Source organism: Epargyreus clarus, unplaced genomic scaffold (assembly GCF_041222505.1).
Source record: "Epargyreus clarus isolate Ecla_fem2 unplaced genomic scaffold, WU_Ecla_fem_2.2 ptg000027l, whole genome shotgun sequence".
Lineage (NCBI taxonomy): Eukaryota > Metazoa > Arthropoda > Insecta > Lepidoptera > Hesperiidae > Epargyreus > Epargyreus clarus.
This window is the reverse complement of record NW_027332234.1, coordinates 3,443,194-3,464,232: the sequence shown is the minus strand read 5'-3', so window position 1 is coordinate 3,464,232 and position 21,039 is coordinate 3,443,194. Positions and strand designations below refer to the sequence as shown.

The 21,039-nt window shown below is 35.5% G+C and overlaps 3 protein-coding genes across 3 annotated transcripts; 2 read left to right on the top strand and 1 right to left on the bottom strand.

The window, feature by feature from the left end:
- Positions 1–6,379: 6,379 nt before the first annotated feature.
- On the top strand, positions 6,380–10,653 carry LOC140754077 (beta-1,4-galactosyltransferase 4-like). The gene is made up of 7 exons (XM_073088989.1): positions 6,380–6,441; positions 6,670–6,735; positions 7,331–7,463; positions 8,211–8,303; positions 8,922–9,110; positions 9,479–9,601; positions 10,551–10,653. The coding sequence occupies exons 1-7, from the start codon at positions 6,417–6,419 to the stop codon at positions 10,651–10,653; spliced, it is 732 nt and encodes a 243-aa protein (XP_072945090.1). The 5' UTR covers positions 6,380–6,416.
- Positions 10,654–12,089: 1,436 nt separating this feature from the next.
- LOC140754031 (sperm flagellar protein 2) lies at positions 12,090–18,083 on the bottom strand. The gene is made up of 2 exons (XM_073088936.1): positions 14,673–18,083; positions 12,090–14,276 (listed from the first exon to the last, which is right to left on the bottom strand). The coding sequence occupies exons 1-2, from the start codon at positions 17,978–17,980 to the stop codon at positions 12,254–12,256; spliced, it is 5,331 nt and encodes a 1,776-aa protein (XP_072945037.1). The 5' UTR covers positions 17,981–18,083; the 3' UTR covers positions 12,090–12,253.
- Positions 18,084–18,660: 577 nt separating this feature from the next.
- On the top strand, positions 18,661–19,725 carry LOC140753878 (uncharacterized). Its single transcript, XM_073088682.1, has 2 exons — positions 18,661–18,818; positions 18,901–19,725. The coding sequence occupies exons 1-2, from the start codon at positions 18,792–18,794 to the stop codon at positions 19,378–19,380; spliced, it is 507 nt and encodes a 168-aa protein (XP_072944783.1). The 5' UTR covers positions 18,661–18,791; the 3' UTR covers positions 19,381–19,725.
- Positions 19,726–21,039: the final 1,314 nt, after the last annotated feature.

Genomic DNA, 21,039 nt, shown 5'->3' with positions numbered 1-21,039 from the left:
CTTGAACTTTTGTATGAGATGTCATAACGTGACGTCACCAGCGGACGCCATGACACCCGCGAGCGTTTTCGCGCTTAATTCAAAATCGATATAAAAATGGTATTATTTTCGTTAATACTGAATTTATTGCCGAAATAATACGATTTTTGGAATCAGTAGACATGTACGTGTCATCATGCCAATTCTCCCCGTTTCCCTGTTTTTATACATATTATATAACAATTTGTAATTGGCAAAATGGTCATAAAACCGAGAAACCGTCACATAAAACAAAAAAAATATTGAAGATAGGTAAGTATAGTTCTCCCCAAACTGTTAGTCCGCTCTAAAGTTGTTGCGAGCAGGTGTAGTCATACAATTTGCTATGGCGACGCGATTCATTTCTATATTCAGAGCGGACTAGCAGTTTCACGCAGACTATACTTACTTAAATTCCACAGACAAAAAATATGTTTCTTATGAACGCAGTAGTCCGCGTAAGCATACTTTTTAAAACTTAACTACAGTTGCTTCCACCAGATATTCCAAATTAATTCTGAAAAGTACCAACTTAGCAAAAGTCAGGCACTCTAATCCTATCTAAGATTGATTACAGATGTACGTACCTAACTAGTTGACAGCGACCAATTACAATCAGCTGAACTACATTGACTACATGCTCGTTGGCTAATTAAAAAGAGATTTAAATGCATTCCTTACCTGTAAGGAACTAAAATTCCAACTTTGTGCCTGGAATGGCAATCCAAAGGCGAATAATATCCTCCTCTCGATATTTCAGGATACTGATTTTCTAAGGATATTCCCTTTGGAGGTGTTTTTACCTTGAAATGTCCTGAAATAAAGACACTCATATGATACTAAATGTAGTCTTACAATAAAAATAAAACAAAAAAATGAAGGTGGTAGAACCCTTACCCTTACCCTTAGGTGGTGGAAAGTGAGGTGGTGGTGGTAGATTCCGGCGACACCACCGCCACACGTATTTCTGCCTCATAACACTGTGTTAGACGCTGCTGTAATCTAGTTTAAAGGGTGTGGTAAGGGAGACATACTTTTGCGAGGTGTTCCAGCTTAGTCCTCAGAGGTAGCGGCACATCTGTGACCAACCTTAGGTAGAAATATCTAATCCTATCTGGCATTGATTGTAGATGTCCATGGGCGGCGGTAGCCACTTACCATCAGGTGGATTTCATGCTCGTCTACTACTTCTATATTATAAAAAAGAAAACAAAAATAAGTATTTACTTAAGTACTTACCAAGCAGACTGTTGTTCACCATACAGATAGGTAAATTTTTAGCTGGACTGTAAGTTCTTACATCTGTAACATAATCCTATTCATTTCACAACAACCAAAAATACATATTTTATAATAACTAACAAATTAGTTAAACAAAAAGTAATTGCTGGAAAAGCCTATTTCACTCCCACAATTAAGAATTTTAAACTAATCCAACGACATATTTTATGTCCAAATCCGTCAAGATGTTTGTGCTGCAAGACGTGCCAAAAAATACATACATACATACATACATACATACATACATACATACATACATACATACACACATACATACATACATACATACATACATACATACATATATACATACATACATACATACATACATACATACATACATACACACATACATACATACATACATACATACATACATACATATATACATACACACATACATACATACATACATACATACATACATACATACATACATACATACATATATACATACATACACACATACATACATACACATCTGTGAACGAGGCACCACATCTGTGATCGGCTTCAGGAAGAAAATTCTATATGGAGTTGGTTACATAATTTGCGGCAGATTACCATCAAATTGACTTCATGTTTCTACAACCTTACATAAAAACTCCTCATTTTATGCAACCGTCATTTGAGTTTCTATAATTTTCAATTACAATCTTTCTTAAAATACTTAAAGATTATTAAAGAATATTTACCATTTTCATATTTGAATGTTGTAACATCAATCTTAATTGTGTTCTCTATCTTTTGCATAACTTTCGCTGCATTATTATCGTACGAATGTCTCATATTTTTATAATTACGGTTTAAAAAGCGCGACTTTTCGAATGCTATCAAATCAAATATGTAGTAAATGGTAGGGAAGATAAACACGAAAATGAGCCAAAGTCGCCACGACTCTCTCCTTGTCTCCAAAGGTCTGTCAAGACATTCCGATAATGAAGAAGGTATACGTTCATGTTCTTGGCCTGAAAATAAAATACAATAACTTCTATTTTAAGTTTATAACAGACTAGCTGACCCGGCAAACTTTGTAACGTCTCAAAATCTATTTATCAAATATATTTCATATAAAATATAGCCTATGTTACTCGTGGATAATGTAGCTTTCGAATGGTGAAAGAATTTTTAAAATTGGTCCAGTAGTTTTTGAGCCTATTCATTACAACCAAACAAACAAACAAAGTTTTCCTCTTTATAATATTAGTGTAGTCTATAAAAAGAAACGAATTTTTTCTTGAATAAATTGAGCTCCATATAATGCCAACTCCTCCAGTGTTACAAATATTAATAGGCGTTGGTGAAGATTTTTTTAATATATTAAATTAAACTTACGTGTGTTTGATTTTGATTGTCTTCGTAAAGTTTTAATAATTTTTCTTATTGGTAAATAATTGCAGAACATTTTACTTAAAAAACTTTTTACACCTTAAGTACTTACTAAAAGTTCACTACAAAGTTATAAAAAAGTAATGAAACAATAATTGTATTTTTAAAGAAATCTACAATGTGCGTGAATCGATTACGTTTAACAAGTAACGCATTGCAAGGTACACAACGCAGGATGTTATAATACGTATACACAATAATGAATTGAACTTACATTCGTTCCTGGCTTTGCTGGGCATTTAATTCTACGTCTAATCATTACAAACTGTCGAAAGTAAATTTGAAATAAAATCAACAAAAGTACCATAATAGCTATAATTGCCAAAATATTATATGGGTAGGGTAAATTTAAAAGATGGTATACAGTGAGTATGGTTCGCCCAGGGCGGTAGCACCGCTACAGCTTCTTTTTGTGGAGAAACCCTGCATACCTCTCAGCCGCGAGGGCAGCGGACAACATATGCCGGACTCCTACAAGTTAAAACCTTGTGGTGTTCCTCTGGACGCCCTTTGTCAGGTCCACGGATACACTAATAGCACTTGTCCGCGGTCCCGACGGTACCACCACAACACCTACTCCTAGCCTGAAGCCGTACTGCGTTTTGATGGAAAATTGTTAATTGCGACTAACTAATATACCTATGTAGGTATCCATGCAGCTCCGATTTGCATTGTTAGATCACAACTAGCGACGACACGCGTGGCGAAACGGTTACCATGCCGGTCTGACGCGCAGAGGGTCCCGGGTTGGATTCCCGGCCAGACAGATATCTAAATGGTAAATTTAGATTTCTATTTCTGGGTCTGGGTGTTTGTGTATTTGTCTATGTGTGTGTGCATGACACCCACGACACAGAGAATCCTAGTGGTGTGGGGCTGTGAGTGTAGAAAGCGTTTAAAGTTTAACGTTTAACGTTTAACGTTTAACGTTTAACTTACATAGCCGAAATCTCATGCTAATAGAAATAACATCAACCATAAGACATAAACCGCTTACAAATAACGACTGGAAATCTGAATTTCAATAGGCAATTGTAATCGTTACAGACGATCCACGGATTCGCTAATCACCGCAATTTGTTGGAGCACAATGGCTCTCGTCTGCGATTACGAGGCTTGCTTACAAATAAATGTAAATTAGGAAAAATATTTGAAGGTGGTAGAACCCTTTGAGGTTCGACTCCGGCGGTACCACCGCCACACCTATTTCTACCTAATAACAGCAGTGTTAGGCGCTGCTGTGTTCCGGTTTGAAGGGTGTGGTAAGGGAGATAGACTTTTCCGAGGCGTTCCAGCTTAGTCCTCAGGGGTAGCGGCGCATCTGTGGCCGACCTCAGGTAGGAATGTCTAATCCTATCTGGGGTTGATTACAGATGTCCATGGGCGGCAGTAGCCACTTACCATCAGGTGGACTGCATGCTCGTCTGCTACTCTCATATTATAAAAAAAAAAAAAAAATATAGTATGTCTAGAGTATCTAGACGCAAGTGCTTGTCAGACTGCAGGCCTCTTCATAGTACATTTATATCTACAGAGAACAAACATGTCCCACTGCTGGGCACGGGTCTCCTCTCATAATGAGAAGGATTAGGCCATAGTCCACCGCGCTGGCCAAGTGCGTATTGGTAGACTTTACATACCTTTGAGATTTTTTTTTATAAATCTCTCAGGTATGCAGGTTTCCTCACGATGTTTTCCTTCACCGTTTAGCAAGTGATAATTAAAATCTAATACGCACATAACTTTTGAATCAAATCAGAGGTGCGTGCCTGGGATTTGAACCTCGACCCCTCGATCGAGAGGCCGAGTTTCTTAACCACTAGGGTATCACTGCTTCACTAAACTAGCTAGATATAAACTCGGGCTATCAAAACGGGTAAGACAATATCTTAGAATTATTAGGTGGTAGAACCCCCTTTGGTTCGACTCCAGCGGCACCACCGACACATCTATTTCTGCTTAATACCAACAGTGTTAACGCTGCTGCTTTCTGATTTGAAGGGTGTCATAAGGGAGTTATACTTTTCCGAGGCGTTCGAGCTTAGTTCTCAGGCGTAGCTGTGCATTTGTGGCCGACCTTAGGAATCGAATGTTATTACCATCCATCAGATGCCGATTGCCATCAGATGATGCAAGCTCGACTGCTACTCCTATATAATAAAAAAGCAGCGGCGCATCTGGTTGTAAACTCATTTGCAAAGGTAACCTTTAGTATATTAAAACGTAGACACCTTTTCAATTCTATTTGTATAGACGTATTGTGAGAACCATTCAAAGTGTTCCGTGAATTCAATGCTAATCTCCACGATTTGTTATTGAGAGAGATCTCGTTTATATTCAAATGCGAACGCCAACACCAAACAAGTTTGTAGCTAAGTAACTCATCCTATTAGGATTGAAGGTGGAAGATCACCTTATGGTTCCAATTCAATGGCACCGGTACACCTATTTCCTCCTCCTCTTTCTCCTATTTTCTCTGGAGATCCCGGAGTACTTTACGCAGCGCCGAGGACGGCCACCGGGGGGGTTTTAGTGCGGTAAGAATCCCAATAACTCTGTTTCCCACGGCCGCTCCCACGGCACCGGGCACCTTTCGAAGCTTTCCCCCCAAAAAAAAAATACCTATTTCTGCTTAATAACAATAGTGTTAAGCGCTGCGATGTCCTGGTTTGAAGGGTGTGTTAAGGGAGATATGCGTATTACAGGCGTTCCAGTTTAGTCCTCACGGGCAGCTACATATTTCTGGCTGACCTCAGGAAAGTCAAATCTTATCTGGGGTTGAATACATGTCCATGGGCGGCAGTAACCAAGGTATGAGTATTGATTCTTCTATTAACCTACTTTCAAGTGTCTTTTACTCGGCACTCGCAATCGGTTAGAGACCTTGAAAATCCTAATAGCATTATGAAAATCGATACTTTTCATAAATCATTTACATGGTCTTATCCGCAAGTATACGTAGAGGTACTCTACTACTCTCTACTTGCAATACAAACAGACAACTTATCGTATATAAGTATATGTATGTGTATTTGTATCGTTTATGAAACATAAATATAAACTTCCCAAAAATTCCACCAACGGTTCAGTCAACTTCATAACAATTCTTTTAAATATAATGTCTCAAAATATGCTTATAAGCATCGCTGATAAGTATAACGCTCTATTCATATGTTAAGAACAGACGAAAAATAATATTTGTTGTAAAATAACGTGTATAATAAGTGGAGATAAGGAAATTAATTTGAAAAGGGTTTGGATATGGCTGAACGGTGAAAGGATTACGTTACTTTTAGATTGAATGGTATAAATTAGTAGGAAAGAAAAAAGTAATATGGCTGCCAATATAACAAACAAAGAATCGTTCATCTTGCAATGTGGTTTGTGGTGTATTTGGGAGACAACTTTAAACGTTACGAAGAAAGAATTAAAACGTTTGTTAAAGCACATTTCGATTATTGTTATAGTTTTTGTGTTAATATACTTCAATTACAAATATCATTATAACCATTCTACTACTTGGAAACTTTTAAAATTTAAATTAAGAAGAACCACAACCCTAATGGATTCGAATAGATATTCGGGTAAGTTCAAATTTAAATTCATTTTATGTTAATTGTAACCTAACCTAACCTAATCTATTTAACTAAATACTTGTATTTGTATTATGTTTTGCATTTATTCTATTTTCAGGTAGATTTGTCACCACCTATGACTGGTTCAAGAGGATGAAACATCGATTTAAAAGAATAGGTAAACTTTTAAAAATGGTTTTAGTCATGCACCTTTTTGTTTTTCTTATAAGATTGAATAACTTGCGGTCTACCTCATGGACGGTGACCATTACCTCAGTAGGGTAGAAATGGGTGTAACGTTGTTACCTCCCTGGTCAAACCATACTGACCTTTCAAGATTATTTCTATTATATTTGAGTGTATATTTGTTATATAATATGATCGTAATAAATTGTCTACTTTTCAGGCAACAAGGACATGCCCAGTTACTCTAAAAATACGCTAATTTGTAAACTAAACATCACAACACTAGGTATGGAAGTACTCATAACGTCACATAGATACATTTTGGATATGTTAACTGTGTACTTAAAATAGGAATCCGAAGCTAAAAATAAGAATTTTAGATTACCTAACAGTATTGGCGTTCTGCATATAGGTCTAACATCCAGTCCTGGGTTCGAATACTGGCTGAGTATTCAAACCCAGTACGTGAAAAAATGTGAAACAAAAACATGGGGTGCAGACAACGCCAAATTATTTTTCAAATTTTAGATGAACTGTAAACACATTTATTAATCTTACCAATGTGCTAATTTGTTTTATTTTAAATGATCATCTTCTTTTTAGCCCGTTATTATAAACTTTTAGAATTTTTTATTTTTATTAATTATTTAACTAGCAATCGGCCAACCTAAAAGAAATAATAAACCTATAATAACTATAGTTTTAGTACTTAAGAAATTTATTAACATTCGACTTACATAAACAAATGACCTCATTAACACTCCAAAAGTCTGAATTGCTAATAAGCTTCCCACACCAATATTTGCTGTTAAACCGGCCACATTTTGCATTCTACAAACACGTTTTCTACCTTAGTCCAATCCATCACTGTCTGCTCCTAGGGCCGATATTAGTTAATAAAACAGAGCTGGAATTGAAGTGGGTGGAGGCAAAGTACCCTGAAATACGGGGTGGATTTTACGCGCCTACAAATTGCCGAGCCAGGCATAAGGTAGCCGTTTTAGTGCCCTATAGGTAAGTACTGTTTTCGTATTACAGTAACGCTAAGAGAGGGTTTTTTATACAGGTTGTGAGATTTTTGCCTGGAGAGAATAACGTTTTTCGGGTTTATTTATGTATGTATGTAAATATAATGTATGTATATTTTTTATCTTTGGCAGTTTAACATATAAGGTTAGGAGAGTTACAGAACATACGGTGGGGTAACCACCCTTTGTGGTTCGACTCCGGAGGCACTACCGCAAAGCCTAATAACAATAATGTTAAGTGTTGCTGTGTGGTAAAGAAGGTTGCGTTGGTAAAAAAGTGGCACTTATACAAAACATTTCAATTTAATCTTCAGGAGGAAATAATCAAGTAAGACCTCATCCTATCTGGGTTTGACTACATAATATATATATATATATATATATATATATATATATATATAAATATATGGGCAGCAACGTGATGATACTCGCCGACAGATGCACCTAATTCTTTTTTCCTACTCCTATTCTATAATAATTGGCCAATTGCGAGTCGAGCTCGCACGCGAAGGGTTTGTACCAGCAAATTTCCATTTTTACCTTGTAACAGGTGAACAGACATCCGTGGCTTAGGTATTAATAGGTTTCCGTTTTTACCCTTTGGTATGGAATCCTAAAAAATGAAGAAAAAATAATACAAGCACACTGCCACTACGCATACACTTGAAAGATCTGTCTCTATTATATAATAGATCCAGATCTTTCATAAACACAGATCAACAAATTGTTCCAGAAATCGTAAACGAAACTTGATAATCTTCTTGAATCACATGCACACATTTCTGAAGAAACAGCTGTTGGAGTATCGTATATTTGTTATTGAACAGTTTGGTAAGTTCAATTCTCTTTTTATACATCTCTCACAGTTTTTTTTTTTCATATAATAAAAGAGTAACAAACCAGCATGCAGTCCACCTGATGGTGGCTACTGCCGCTCATGTACAACTGTAATCAACCCCAGATAAGTACCCTATTCCTGTCTAATAACAGCAACGCTTAACATTGCTGTTAGACAGAAATAGACGCGACAGTGGTGCTGCCGGAGTCGAACTATAAAGATTCTACCATAGTAATAATATATTGCTGACTCCAGACCACAATATTACAAAATACCTACAAATATGTAATTAAGTAAGCACCAGCTACATTTTATATTTCACTTGGTTGTTAAGTAAATTTAAAATAATTCGAGAAAGATCTTGTTAGAACACCAAACCTTCATTACTTCTATCTGACACGCAAAGGGTTCCTGGTTCGATCCCCGGCCAGACAGATATCTGAATGATGAATTTAGATACCTGTTCTGGGTCTGAGTTTGTGCATTCGTCTTTGTGTGTGTCGATGGCACCCACGATACAGGAAATCCTAGTGTGGGGCTGTGAGTGTAAAATGCGTTTATTTTATGTATTTATTTTTTTATCATCAATTCTTAAATCCATACGAGAACAGGAACAAAGAAGTTCAACAAGGGATCGCTATACAACGTTGGTTTCTTGGAGAGCCAGCGGTACGGTGACTGGCACTGCCTGGTGTTCCACGACGTGGACCTGCTGCCGCTGGACGAAAGGATCCTGTACTCCTGTCCACGGAAACCTACCCACATGTCATCAGCTGTAGAGTCAAATGGATACAGGTACCGTATTTAATACAACAAGTTCACTATTAATGAGTGTTGTGTTCTGGTTTCAGGTGGTAAGGAGACACGCATAGGTATGTTGTCTCTCAGAAAATATATAATTCCATTTATAGACAGGTTGAGTCATTAAGTTGAAATTCATTTCAAAATCCAATTTTCATTTCTAAAGAAGCAGTTACTAAGTAGGTACCTAAATATTTTTTACTTTCAACCTCCTCTCAATTTTTTACTTTCAAGTCTTGAAAGTAAAAAATCTTCTTTCCATTAGGAAATTGGTGGAAATTGCTGAAGGAAGACATTTTCTATGAAGGTTGGCTACAACAAAAGGTAGTTTTATAAAGCTAGACTCACTGAAACTTTTTCAGATTACAATACAATCAGCTGTTTGGTGGCGTGACAGCGCTAACCCCTGCTCAATTCGAAGCTGTCAATGGGTACTCGAACCTCTACTGGGATTGGGGTGCTGAAGACGACGACATGTTTATACGGTTGGTAGGCTTTACTATTACTTACTACAAATACATCTATATACATATATAAAGGCGATATAATATAGACTAGTTTAGACACTACTAGCTTAAACTGCGCTGAGCCTTGTAATGTATATTGTCTGTTCTATAAAAATGAAGTGACGTCTGATACGGCCAGGGCTTGGATGGGTGGCCGCTTGTAGCTAGTAAATACGTGATCTGGAATGGAACGCTTTTCCTGCGTTATGACATAAGCCTACAACCTACTACCCACTTACTTTTCTCCTTCAATTTTCCAACTTATCTATCCTGACCGTGCGAAAAATGATAATCACTTGTTTTCCACGATACTTAAGTATAAAACAATAAAACTGTCAAGGCCGGAAAAATTCTCACCAACTCCCAAACAATTGGCTACTTATTACACAAATATTTATTACTCGAATATTTAGAAAACCTCCGGTTCCGGTAGATTTTTATTCATAATCCAAGCAATTTACATAATTTATTGCTCACGAAAAATCCCTAAGGAAATTAATTAGGAAAACTGAACAGCGAATTTGTATAATAAACAAAAGAAAAATATTAATAAAATTGACCTGCAAATAATTGTGAAGGTGGTAGAAGCCTTTTTGGTTCGACTCCGACGGCACCACCGCCACACCTATTTATGTCTAATAACAGCAGTGTTAAACGCTGCTATAATCTGATTTGAAGGGTGTGGTAAGGGAGATATACTTTTCCGAGGCGTTCCAGCTTAGTCCTCAGGGGTAGCGGCGCATCTGTGGCCGACCTCAGGTAGGAATATCTAATCCTATCTGGGGTTGATTACAGATGTCCATGGGCGGCAGTAGCCACTTACCATCAGGTGGACTACATGCTCGTCAGCTACTCTTATATTATAAAAAAAGGCGACTGCCTGTCTTTCTTGTATCCTTTCTTAAGTGTTTTATGTTCTTCATTTTAGATTACAGGCAAGTAGATTCCCAGTACTACGCTATGGTCAGTCGATAGCAAGATACGCCGCTTTGCCACATGGAAATAGTAGTCGGAATGGAATGAGGTACTAATACTTTAGAAAATAACTCTTTTAAACACACTAGTTAGAATCTACCGTCACGACAATTTTTTAAACAATTTAATATGTAACGGGCACTCACTATACACGGTTTTAATTTTGTTATTGTTGATGTTTCGACCCTGTTATATGGATCATGGTGACAAGCACTAGTGGTAGATTAATCTACCCTACACCTTGTTCGTTTTCTGTTTTAGATTTCATGTACACGAACACGACAAACCTACGCTACGAACTTTGCACTATTAAATAGTGATATTGTCCATATTTTGATTTTTTATGTTACTTACAAAAATTGTACAAAACAAATTAATACCGCATATTATATCGTTAGGTACATATTAAATATTCTAATATCGCTATAAAATTGCTCTTTAATCATATTCTTTTAAACTAATCATTACAAGCTTAAATCCTTTTTAAGAGATTTCCAAACGGACGCTAATTGAAGATTCTCAATTAGACCTTTTTTTTACAGGCTTCGTGTCTTAAGATATGCTAAACGAAGATTCAGGTTGGAGGGTCTCAATACTGTCCAGTATGTACTCATCAACTCTACGAAAAGAAAATTATTCACACACTTCCTGGCAGATGTAAACCCTTTTAACCACAATGTGTAATAAAAATGTACTTAAAATGTTTTCGTTTTAGTCATAGATTAGTAAAGATACTTCGCCGCCCTGAAATTGAATGAAGCCACAAACGGCTTATTAGTAAGTTCTTTTTTTGAATTCTTGACAAATACAAACATTTTTAGAGAAAATTTACGAATAAATAACCAATGCTACGTAATTTACATAATAAATAAATAATTATTTCAAATATTTTAGGGACATTTTAGCACGGAGACGTGGCAAAACTTTTTTACGCAACTATTTCAATTCTCAAAACTGGGTACATTTTCTTGTTAGGACTGAGTAATCTTTACTAATCTATGGTTTTAGTCTGCATACTTTTGTAAAAAGTTTTTAAGTAAAGTATGTTTCGGTAATAAGATTTTTTTCCTTAAAATTTTTTTTTTCCTGAGATCCTCTTTCACGTCTGAATAATAATTTAACAGATTAATTAATTCACCGATTGTAGAAGCAATTTATTTATCTTTGGTTTTGTTTGAAGATATTTAAAGTTTAAACATAATTTCTATTGAGAACATAGACTTAATTGACTAAAGAATTCATTCTTGACTTGGCAAATAATCTCCAAGTAACTTATTAAGGGTTAACTTTGTTGAGACATCGTGGAATTGAAAACGTTTTTTTTTTTTTTTTTAATAAAATAAAATGTAATTATCATTTATATTTTACATTAACTACTCACATACTTGGGTAGTAGGTAGTAGTAAGCTACCGTGGTTAGTAAAGTCACACATAAAAAAAAGAATCAGTTGCATACATCAGCATTTTAAGAGAAATATTACAAATTGATAAATAAATTCACACGTTTATTTATTCAGACAACATAATAATGAAAAGAAAATAAACATATTTACCTATCGTACGAAAACATATACACATCTCCAATAAATAACCAAGTGACAAAACGTGAGCAAATTTAATCGACTTGTAATTTGTTTTATCTTTCTTCTTTTTTCTCTATAAGTTTTGTATCTCTTCAGCTAAATTTACAATCGCAAATTTCTTCACCTTGTGCAAAATCTTGCAAATTTGAGGATCCGAGACAAATTTGCAAACATAAATATCATTATTATCAGTATCTTTTTCTAGACGCTTCATAACACTCGTCACTTCTTGTAAATACGGCGTTACCTTTTCTTCTGGCAAAAGCAAGAAGTGCCATGGTAAACAAATGTTCAAGACATTCCATATAACAGATTGACTGACTGCGTACAGAATGTTTGGATCTTCTTGTGGTTCACTTTTATGTTCTTCTTCCACTACCTCTTTCTCTTCCACCTTTTCTTCAACAAGCTCAGTTTCCTCTTCGCATGGTCTACAAATGTACGTAGTTTTCACATCTGTAGCAGATTGGGTTAATTTGCTGCGACTCGTTATACTCTTCTGTAACTTTGGCACTCTCGCGCTATGAGTACTCTCTATTTTTTTAGCTTTACCACCTTTGCCTTTTTTACCCTTTTTATCTGTTTCTGGTGCAGGTTCAGTGTACTCCAATTCTACAATTGTCGTTCCTTCGCATGTATTAACAACATTTGTTATTACTTTGTCTAAGAATTGCTGTGTACACTTATGGGCACAAGCCAAACAATCATCCCTGTATTTTTTAAGCTTGATCAACTTACAAACCACATCTTCACATTCCTCTAGAATATAACAAATCTTCTTGCCTACTGCCATAGATAATACTGTTGCAAAACCTTCAATACAATTGGTACTCTTACAAAAAGCTAGTAAAAATGCTGAATAGTTCATAACATCTTCTGAAGTTTCGAATAGTTCAAATAAAAAATGTTTTACCAAATTCTTTCTTAACTGCTCGTTTTTATCATCCGGGTCGAAATCATCTTCAAACCATAAAACTTCATTCATAAAATTATCTCTTGATATCAATTCCAGAGATTCAAGATCTTTGCAACGAAACGCTTTACGTATCTGGAGTAATTCATCGATCGTCGGGTATCTAATATCCAGACAATAAATTAAGAAGTCTCTCCAATCGATGTAAGCAGTTTCGCCAAAAATCGAATAGACTAACTTTGGTATTTGTTCGGGATCTAAGCGTTTCCAGGTATCTGGGAAGAATGGTCCCTGACAAGATTCTTTTCCGTAAAATATAAAATCTTGCAAGGAATAAATGAATGCCTGTTGCAAAGCTATTCCCGTGGGAGCAACTATCTTAAGCTGTGATCGTAGCCTGGCTAGTTGAGATAACTTAAAGTCTCTAGTTTCAGCCACTTTGCAGACTTCCAAAGGTGCTTCAGGTGGAACAAATTGCAATAGATTTGGATCTATAACAAACGTGTCGTTTTCGAGTATAAGACTTTCGGGTATTCGTTTCGCATTTTCTACAGCCATTTGAAGATACTTACAAAGTCTATCGACAGATTTAATTTCATTTAGATAATAGTTGTTTATATCATTTTGGACTTCTATGAAAGTTCTGTATATATTGTCATTAAATAATTTCATATCTTGATAACATTTATATTGTAAGGCCATGATACGAAGACTGGCTCTAAACATTTCGCCATTAATACCCATCGTCCATTCTTCGATACATTTTAGAGCATTTAGTTTAAAAATTTCTTCAACATTTATGGATTCTTCTGATGTGGATTCATCCTTACGTTTTGCAGCTGGTACAATTCTAGCTATTTCAGTATATTCCCTGCTTATAAGTGATCTATAGGAATCATTGATGTCTTTAATAACTTTTAAGGCAAACTTGACATTGTTCTCTATTACTGCGTTAAATGGATTATTACTGAAGTCAATCTCAATATTTTTTGTTTGCAGATCTAGAAATGTATTTTTTAATTGTCGATACAATTTATCTTCTCCTCCTTTCTTACTTCCCGAAGCCTCGTCAGACTCTTTAAATATCTTAAACAATTCTTTAGAAGATAATCTTTCATTAGGTGGTGAACGCTTTATCATTGCAAAGTAAAAATCATGCAAAGTTTGAAAAGTTAATACCGCCCTGAAACAATATTTAAATTATAAGTAATTTAGTAATACGGTCTCATCTTTGTAAAGATACATGATGATATAGAGAAATAAGAAAAGATGATATACATAAGACGTAAGATTTAGTAAAAGTTTCTTGAGGACTTTTATGTCGCCCTGTCTACCCCTGTCTCTGTCCCCTGTCTCTCTCAGGCGATTACAAACACTATCAATCACACTGTAGTGTGACCACCAAATACAGATCCCTAAATAGAGTTTGGTATACGGGTGTTGTATATCGCCAAACCGCTCTAAAACTTCCAACATGATTTCAAGACTGCTATCCAATTATAAAAACAGGGACCGGACACTGCATGTTAGCACTTTGAACCACGAAATATTTACTTAAAATGAACAATTACGTACTTACCTATTTAATTCCGTTTGCAAACAAGAAATATATGTGTTGGCCATAGTAGTTAGTTCTTCCATCGTCCAATTATCGTTGATAAGGGCCTGTCTATGATTTTGGGCATTAAGTTTTCTTTCATCACAAATGTTATACAATCTATTTTGTAATTCCTTAACTCTACAATGCCACTCATTTTTAGTCAAATTGATATCTCGCCAGTCATTTTCAAAATCATTGTATTCCTTTTGGAAAGCGTTAACCAAGTCTTGTTTACAAGATGGTAGAGTTATTATTTGCTCCATTTTATCTTTAATGAATCTCGTGTATGGTATAACACAATTCATTTGTAAACGCTTAGCAAAGAAAAGTTGTTCCATATCGTGAATATATCCTTTTTCTATTCCTTCCCAACATGTTGCCAATGCCGGACCTATAGTTTCTGGTATAGGTAAGTCACCGTAAACCCAATCTTCTTCTCCGGCCAATACTTTTACTTCATCGAAACTTATCGTAGAGTTACTTATATTTTCCTCTTCCATCACTTGTTCTGGTACTGAAACTATCTCATCTGGTACAGTCTCAAGTACCTCGGGTTCTTTTATAATCTCTAAATCATTGCTCAAACTTAGACGACTCATTTTAGAACCACGTCTTAATTTATCTTTTGATCTTCCATTAGAAACCTCGGGTTTCACAATTTTAGATTTAGTTCTTTTATCATCAGAAGTAGGAAAGTCCAAAAGGCTTAAAATATTTTCCCCAAATAGACGATCACAGGATTGTAATGGCATTGAGAGATCACCGATAATATATTTGCATATCTGTGCAAGAAGTTCCTTATCTATAATTTCATAGTACATACTATAATTTATTCCTAAGGTTGCATAAAATCGGTCGATAAATTCTGAATTATCTTTCGTTAAATCCCAAACTACTAACTCCTGGAGAATATCTTCCGTCTCTTTCAGCCTCAAGTAAGAAGAAAAGTAACTTTCAAAGGGCTTATCCGTTTTTTTCTTATGAGGGTCACTTACGAGTTTGGAAAAGCGTACGTCTATGTACGGGTCCTTCTCTATCTTTCGGTGCTTGGAAATACTTTCCTCTAAATAAATATCATCTGTGTCGTTCAGTTCCTCTTCATCTGGTGGAGCACGACCCGAAAACGTCTCCTCAAGAATTTGGGCTTCGCGGTAAGAATTTGGGTAGTTTATTATTACGAAACCGTCTATATCTTGTTGATTTCTAAGATACTCCACTATAATGGCTGCTAAAAGATGATCTGTCAATGAATCCCCGGAATATAAAGATTCGTATGCATATCTTCCAAGGTCTGCAGCTATTGACAATGTGATCTCTTCTTCTGGAATAGTTTTTGGCGTTTGAGTTTGTTTTACATTAGCAGGTATGGGTCCAGATATAGCTAAAAAGTTGGCTTCATTGCTTTTATTTAAGATATCGTCTTCAACTTTCATTAGTCTTATGAGTTCTTTCTCATCGTCATCCTGTGTATTTACCATAAATTTATCGAAAGATAAATCAATATCGGTACACCCAATCATTTCCAGTTTAAATTTTCTCAAACAAAAATTTATAGCTGTTTCAAGGCGGACAACATGTATTTTACGGGAATTTAATAATGACTGCATTGCTACTGTTATGGATCTGTCTGGAAGACCACGTAATAAAGCCTTTGCTGAAAAATCTGGCAAATCAGCTGTTGGTCTCGGCGGTGGATACGGATATTTCATTTCTAGCAGTGTATAAACTACGTGACCGAGTATATGAATTCCTAATTTCTCGTATTTTCTTTCATCAGATTCAGGGTTAAAATTAGGTATTAGAAAATCTAAATTCCAAGGATCTGTATAATTATGGTACTCTTCAAATTCGCCCTTATTCAAAGTATCCTGGCGGTCTAACTCCAATCTAATAATTTCTTCTTCTTGTGGTGACACTTCTTCGTCCTCCTCTCTCTCTTTTAAAACATTTTCCATAGGGTCGAGTATATCAAAAACCGGCTGTTTCTTAAAATATAACATTTTCCATTCATGTATGAAGTGTTCCGGGATATCATCGCCGATAAGTCGTTTAAAATAGGCAAACTTTGTAGCATAATCCACTAAAGATAACGTCGTTTCATAACAGATCTCGTAATAATGTTGTCGTTTTCGTTTCATTTTCTCTGCGTACAATTTTTTATGTAACGTATTTTGCCTTGCCTTTTCAAAGTCAATTTCAACTAGCCCCAAATTAATTTCTTCTTTAATATTATCCAGAAATTGGTCAAATTGCTGAGCTCTCTGTTCTGCAAATTCTTTTTCGCCTTGAATCCTGTTCTTCACTAAATTACGCGCTTGTTGCTTTGTTTCCATAATTTGTGTACACATTTGTTTTTCAAATTGTGACAATTTCATGACTTTTTTCGTAAGCTCCGTATCAAGGTTACATTCTTCTTCGGCAACAGTCATGTCCCACATTGAACTAGTAACTGCGTTACTTAATCGTCTTTGAAATTCTTCAGAATCAGATTTTTTGTTCATTTTAACATGTAGATTATTCAAATACTTGTTCGACCACTCCGAATCTGCCAAAGTTTTCTTTCTTTCTACGGATTTCTCTTCTAAAGCAAGTAGTTGTTCATAAGTATAATTTTTAAACGTACACGGATATCTTAAACCAAAATTATCCATGGCTTTTTTATCCTTCTCTGGTAGCTTTCGAGCCTGAGGAGAACTTGGTCGTAGTGGTGTTTGAGATTCATTTATTCGTGCAAGCGTTTTACAATATTTGTGCCGCATATATTCGTAAGTCTCTTTGACCTCTTCAGTCTTTTTTCTTTGCCATTCTATAAATTGTCTTTCATCTAATAAAGGCTTAGAAAGGTCATCTACGATCGGTTCCTTCTCTTCGGCGACTCGACCTATTTTGAACCTGTTTGTCATTTTCTCTACAAGCCCGGAAACCATTTTTCTCTCCTGTTTAATAAAGTCTGTTCGATCTTTTTTATCTAAGTGGAGAAAAAGCTGATAAAACAATTTTAGTAATGTAGATCCCCGTCCTTCCATAACATTGTTAAGATCCGTGTCACTCAAATTTATTTCTATGTCACGCAACCATATTGCTAAAACTCTCCAGTTGTTCTTAATATCTTCATTGTGATTACCAGTCCGAACTACGTAAAATTTTTCATCGGTGATTACATGGTAGCTTCGAAGCACTTCGGCAATGATATACCCATTTTTCATCATGTCACCAAATTCTTCCGCATCCCATTTAATACTGCGTTGGAGTCGCTGTGTAAGCCATTCCTTCAAAATTTCAGACATCGTCTGGTATATTTTTAGCTTAAATTAAGCAATTAATAAAGTAAAGATATACATTTGGATCACATAAAAAAAGTAATTTTGAGATAAGTTAATGACAGCTCAATTTATGATTAACAATAAAATATTTTTTATGACAATGGTCGAAGAATATAATTAAGATGCATTGGTAAAATATATGAATTTAAATGTAACGTAAAATAATTTTTTTTTTAAGATTCCGTACAAAATTGAAATAAATTAAAATTATTCTTAGTTCAAGTATCAGGCACGACCACTTTATGTACTTGCTTTCTGAATTTGCTCTTACAATAGCAGGTTTTATTAAGCGGTGTTGTGTTCTGGTTTAAAAGGCATGATGAGGCTAAAATACTATTTAAGGCGTCCGAACTTACTTTAACTTAGATCTAAGAGTCTACTTACTGTTTGATGCATTTTCTACTGGTGTGTTAAAACACGGGATAAAAAGGAACTACCCTAAGGGCTACTTTAAAATTATTACCAGTACAGTATACTTAAATTTCCTACGAATCAAACGGCTTATGCGGTGACCTTTAGAATAGTTTCTTGAAAATTACAGCTTTTCTACGCACTCGTAGTTTAAAATTAATCAATTTATTAAACAACTCAAATTAAAGTATATGGCATAAAATGTAAAAGTTTCTTACTTGGAAAAACGAAATTTTTAATACACGTAGATATTGGCAACATTCGAACTTACATGTCATCGCTTATTATGACTTTTTTGTGATGTTTATTTTCACACGGTTTCTGCGTACATATTTTCATAAAATACATTTAAAATCGAATCATAATGAAATGCAATGAATTCGGAAAAAATGTATGTAGATTTCCGCTTTAATATGTGTGTATGATTTTAAAAAGTACAGTTTTCTAAAACCGCTTAATTACGTTGTTTACAGACGTCTCGCCATCACATGAATCTGGATAATTTGGATAAAGCCTTACACGACTTGGGTATGTTGAGTGCAATAACAGAGGCGCGACGGGAGTTCCTCCGCGAATCGAAGTCTAGTTACGGCGTGATGCGGCTGAACACTAGGTACGTGTCGAATGTAACCGTGGGGTATTGTATGAAACGGAGTTTGAACAAAAACAGGCTCTGCCCTTACGTTTTGCCCATGAGGCACAGAACTAAGAGTGAGAACTCTGACGTGATCGGTAGTGACGTGGGCGAAGGTTGTGAGATCAAGTACAGTTTGCTGGAGCCGTCGACGAGTGGATGTGCACGGGACGTGTTCGATTCCGTCAAGAGCCCGACGAAACGCTGTCAATCGCTCGAAAACCTGACCCTGTCCGTCGACCCGCCTCCCAAGGTCGAGATCTCGCCCGAAATGGACTGCGTATCCACAAGGATACAGAAACTACAAGTGGACGAATGACAAACAGAATCTCTTAACACCTTACACTAGGAACCGCCATGAAAATGTGGCTGTGTCGCCTCCTATTATTAATGGATTGTCAGTTTCAATCTGTCACATGGTTTATTTTGGTTACCATTACACTCCAGTGTTCGTACCAGATGTAATCAAAATTGTATGAAAGTGGTAGTATAGTCGCGTAAGTGGACTGTAAGGCACCTATCACTTATTGTAAGTGGCATAGTCGGAGGACAACTAAGGGTGCGGTTGTATTGGACAATGGATGTATTTTCTGTGTATGTGTTAATGCATGGACATAATTAGTAGCGAATGTTGAATGTAAATTAAATGTTCCTAGTACCTCGATGTAATTAATTTTTCATGTGTACCTTGATGTGAAATTAAATTATTAGTTTAAATTGTCAATGATATCACATTCATGTAGCAGATTCTTGTGTAGGAGTACTAATTTGTTAATAATTCGACAAAATAATCTTAAAATTTAAAGTACAACATTAACCATGACATTAACATGTCATGGTTATTCAGTCATTTTGAATTTTTGAATGTCTCCCGAGTCACTATTTAGTTTGTATTAACTGGATATTTTTGACCTTAGTACCCTACACACCTAAGGGTCTCAGCAGTCATGATACTTTTAGCATTGTTAATCGATGATTCAGCTGCTTCTCGAACGCTAAATGCAAAGATTAACTACTCCTCTCTGTGAACATTAAAATCTCATCTTATGTTATGAGAAGCAACATCTTAGACTTTAACCTCTCCAAATATAAAGCAATGCATATAGTCACGCCAATGTGATGCATGCAATCTCTAAAACTCATGCTTTGGATGTCTTAACCAATGCAGCATGTCATCAAAACACGATGGTCCATTGATGCAATCACTGAAATGTAAATTGCTAAAAATACCATGTATGCTAGACCCATTATTGTTATATGTCTAATAATTATGGCAATTCTAAAGTTTATAACTATCTTTGTTGTCAAGCTCACTGGTGGAGTAAGCAACTTAGACCTAACACAACAATGTGTTAGAAGAATTGCTCAAAATTTAAGTGTGTACAAATAAAAGGTACCTAATTGTTTGGTCCTAGATAATTGTTTGATAGTTAATGAGTTTGTTGACTCTGGATGTTTTAATAAGTTTTATAGTTACCTAATAATAATGAACTAGTGAATGTTGAGATCAAATTTTATTGTGTTCTAAGTCACAGATGCACATAATGTTGTGATGGCTTCCATTAAATCTTAGGTGTTTTTTATTTTATCTGTTTTTAATTTATTTTCCTCTCAGATACAAGGGGCTATTCAAGTATTATATAAGCAGGTTTTCAGTTGTCCTTAACCTATAAGCGAATTCCTTTCGCCCTTTTGGAATTAGAACTTACAAAAGTTTTCAAAAAAAAAAATATTGCTGACATAACGACCATTTGATAACCCTTGATGATGATTGACCATTGACATAACCCTTGTGGCACCCTTGTCATAAAAAATAAGCAAATCAAAGACTCCCCAGCCTTTTTAGTGCTTATGTAATACTTTGACCCCACAAGAGTTGTGTTTACAAGTTTTCAATGTGTTTTAAATGTTGCACGGATAATATTAGACATAATTATTATAGATCTCATGTCAATGCAAAATTGTAGTAAAATTATCT